We start from the raw sequence: 2295 nt of genomic DNA, 5'->3' as shown, positions 1-2295 counted from the left end.
GAACTAGCACTCCGACATGCAAGATTGCCAGCACTTCCACTGAAGGAAACACGAAGCAGGACAAGAGACAGGGCAAGACGACACAAGACCGATGGACAGAGGACCAGGTGAAATACCTCGTGGATCTGTGGGGGGCGAATATATCAAGGCTGGAGAGCCAACAGTCGAGGAAAGTGTGGGGTGAAATCGCCACTAAAATAAATGAGCAATTCAACCTAGCGCGCCTTCCAAGTCAGTGCGAGAGAAAAATTAAACACTTAAAAAAGAAGTACAAAGGGGCCAAGGACTGGAATCGATCGCAGACAGGAGGAAATAATGAAACCTGCGAACATTTTGATGTCTTTGACCGCGTGCTTGGAGGCAGGGATGTTGTTACTCTGAAGCATGTGCAGGAAGCTGCAAATGCAGTCGCGAAAAACAAGGAGACATTGCCTGACTCGCCTGCTGGTGACGAGGAGGAGGGATATACCTCGGATCAGGCAGAGGAAGCCCTTCAAGCAATGGGAATCAAAGTCAAAAGCCGGAGCGAGAGGAAGAAGGGAAAAGGAAAGGGAAAAGGGCGCAAGAGAAGCCTGGAGAACGACGATTCTGAGGATTTTGCTAGATTTACCGAGAGAGTGGAGCGCCAGGGTGATAGATTGGCAAATGCTGTAGAGCAAATGCAAGAAATGCAACGAGAGCAAACTCAGGCCATGACTGGTTTCCTCGCTGCTCTGACCAAGGCTATAGAAAAAAATTAAAGGCAACAGTTTTCGTTTATCCTATTCACTTATCCTGCTTTTAAACAATTACTCTGAAACTGCAAAGAGATAGTAGCTTGCGGTCTGGACCACCTCTTTTTATGTATCAAGTTGTAGTTGCAAGCCTCCAGGTGAAGCTGGCCAAGGCCAGCTTCACTGTTTATATTGAACATTTATTGTAAAGAGCTGCGAGAGGATCGTTTGCTATATTGATAGTCTATTACATCCTAAATATCAAGTAGCAGTTCAAAGCAATGCTATATTCTAGATGCGCGTTTATAAGTTTTCGTTCCAGTTTTTTTTACAAAGTTTATATGATCAAGAAAACATGAACAAAACGAAAATAAGTCAAAACAATATGTTATTGTTAAGAGATCAATGATAAATAACATCACATGGCAATGTACTCTTTTAGTAGTTCTCTGATATCGTCGCCATCCCTCAAAACATTTGCATAATTATCCTTTCCTCCGTCGTCGTCGCCATCACCCCATTCCCATTCATCGCCCGCATTAATGCAGAAATTGTGTAAAACAGCACATGCTACAACTGTATCACTCACAGAACTAACCCCGCTTTCGATTTGCTTTGTCAAAATACGCCAACGACTTTTCAGAATTCCAAAAGCGCACTCCACGGAAACTCTGGCCGAGGAAAGTTCCTCATTAAATGCAATTTCGTCGGGATCTAGCGTTCCTTCAGGGTAAACTTTTTGTAACCAGGGAGCCAAAAAATAAGCGCTATCGGCCACCAAATATGGACCAATCTCTCGGCCGAGAACATTCATAATAGGACCAGTCAATAATTCTTGGCTCTCGCATCGTCTGTAAAGGCGACTGTTCCGTAACACGCGTGCATTGTGCAGGGATCCTGGAAAGCCAGCTGCTACATCTAGGAATCTTTTCTTGCCATCAGCCACGGCTTGGACGATTATATCGTAGCGCTGGAATCGACTGAAGTAGTCGACTCTGCTGTCAGTAGGGGCTTTGATCGTGACATGTGTGCAATCAATTGCACCAGCCACATTTGGAGGATCAGAAAGCTCTTCGAAAGTTTCCCTCGTTTCAACAAGTTGAGCTTCAGTTTCTGGGAATTTGATATAATCATGTTTTATAGAAACCAGTCCTGTAATGACGTCTTCGACGGCCTCGATGACTGTCGTTGTCCCAACGTTAAAACCAGGCCCAATCGAAACGTATGTTCCTCCATGAGCTAAGCGTGTGAGCCCAATTGCCAGTACCTTTTCTGGCTCAATACACCTTCTAAAACGAGTGTTTTGTCTTGTGATGTATGGGCGAAGGACATCCAAAAGCAAACGGAAAGTAGCTCTTCTCATTCCAAGCTGTTTCCTGAAATATTCGTCTGGGATTCTTGGGTCATTATAATGAATATCAAACCATGAATCGGCGGGTCGAGGGAGAACCCAAAAGTATGGATGTCCATGCCGATGTCGTCTTCGCCTTCGAATCTTGAACAATCTCAGAAAAGCTCTCCCCTCTAGTTGAAATTGAGCAAGAGACAAAATTATCAGCATCATCCTCAGCTGAGCATACAT

General features: G+C 44.5%; 1 protein-coding gene across 1 annotated transcript; it reads right to left on the bottom strand.

Moving 5' to 3' along the window:
• Nucleotides 1–1131: 1131 nt before the first annotated feature.
• On the bottom strand, nt 1132–2295 carry LOC138037317 (uncharacterized). Its single transcript, XM_068883266.1, has one exon. It carries the CDS (start codon nt 2293–2295, stop codon nt 1132–1134), a length of 1164 nt encoding a protein of 387 aa, XP_068739367.1.

This window comes from Montipora capricornis, chromosome 2, assembly GCF_036669925.1.
Source record: "Montipora capricornis isolate CH-2021 chromosome 2, ASM3666992v2, whole genome shotgun sequence".
NCBI lineage: Eukaryota > Metazoa > Cnidaria > Anthozoa > Scleractinia > Acroporidae > Montipora > Montipora capricornis.
Note: the sequence above shows the minus strand (reverse complement) of the source record. Positions and strands in the feature narration are given on the sequence as shown.

What these genes read in the sequence shown, in the direction of transcription:
- LOC138037317 (XM_068883266.1), bottom strand. Translation starts at nt 2,295, where the DNA reads ATGTATGCTCAGCTGAGGATGATGCTGATAATTTTGTCTCTTGCTCAA.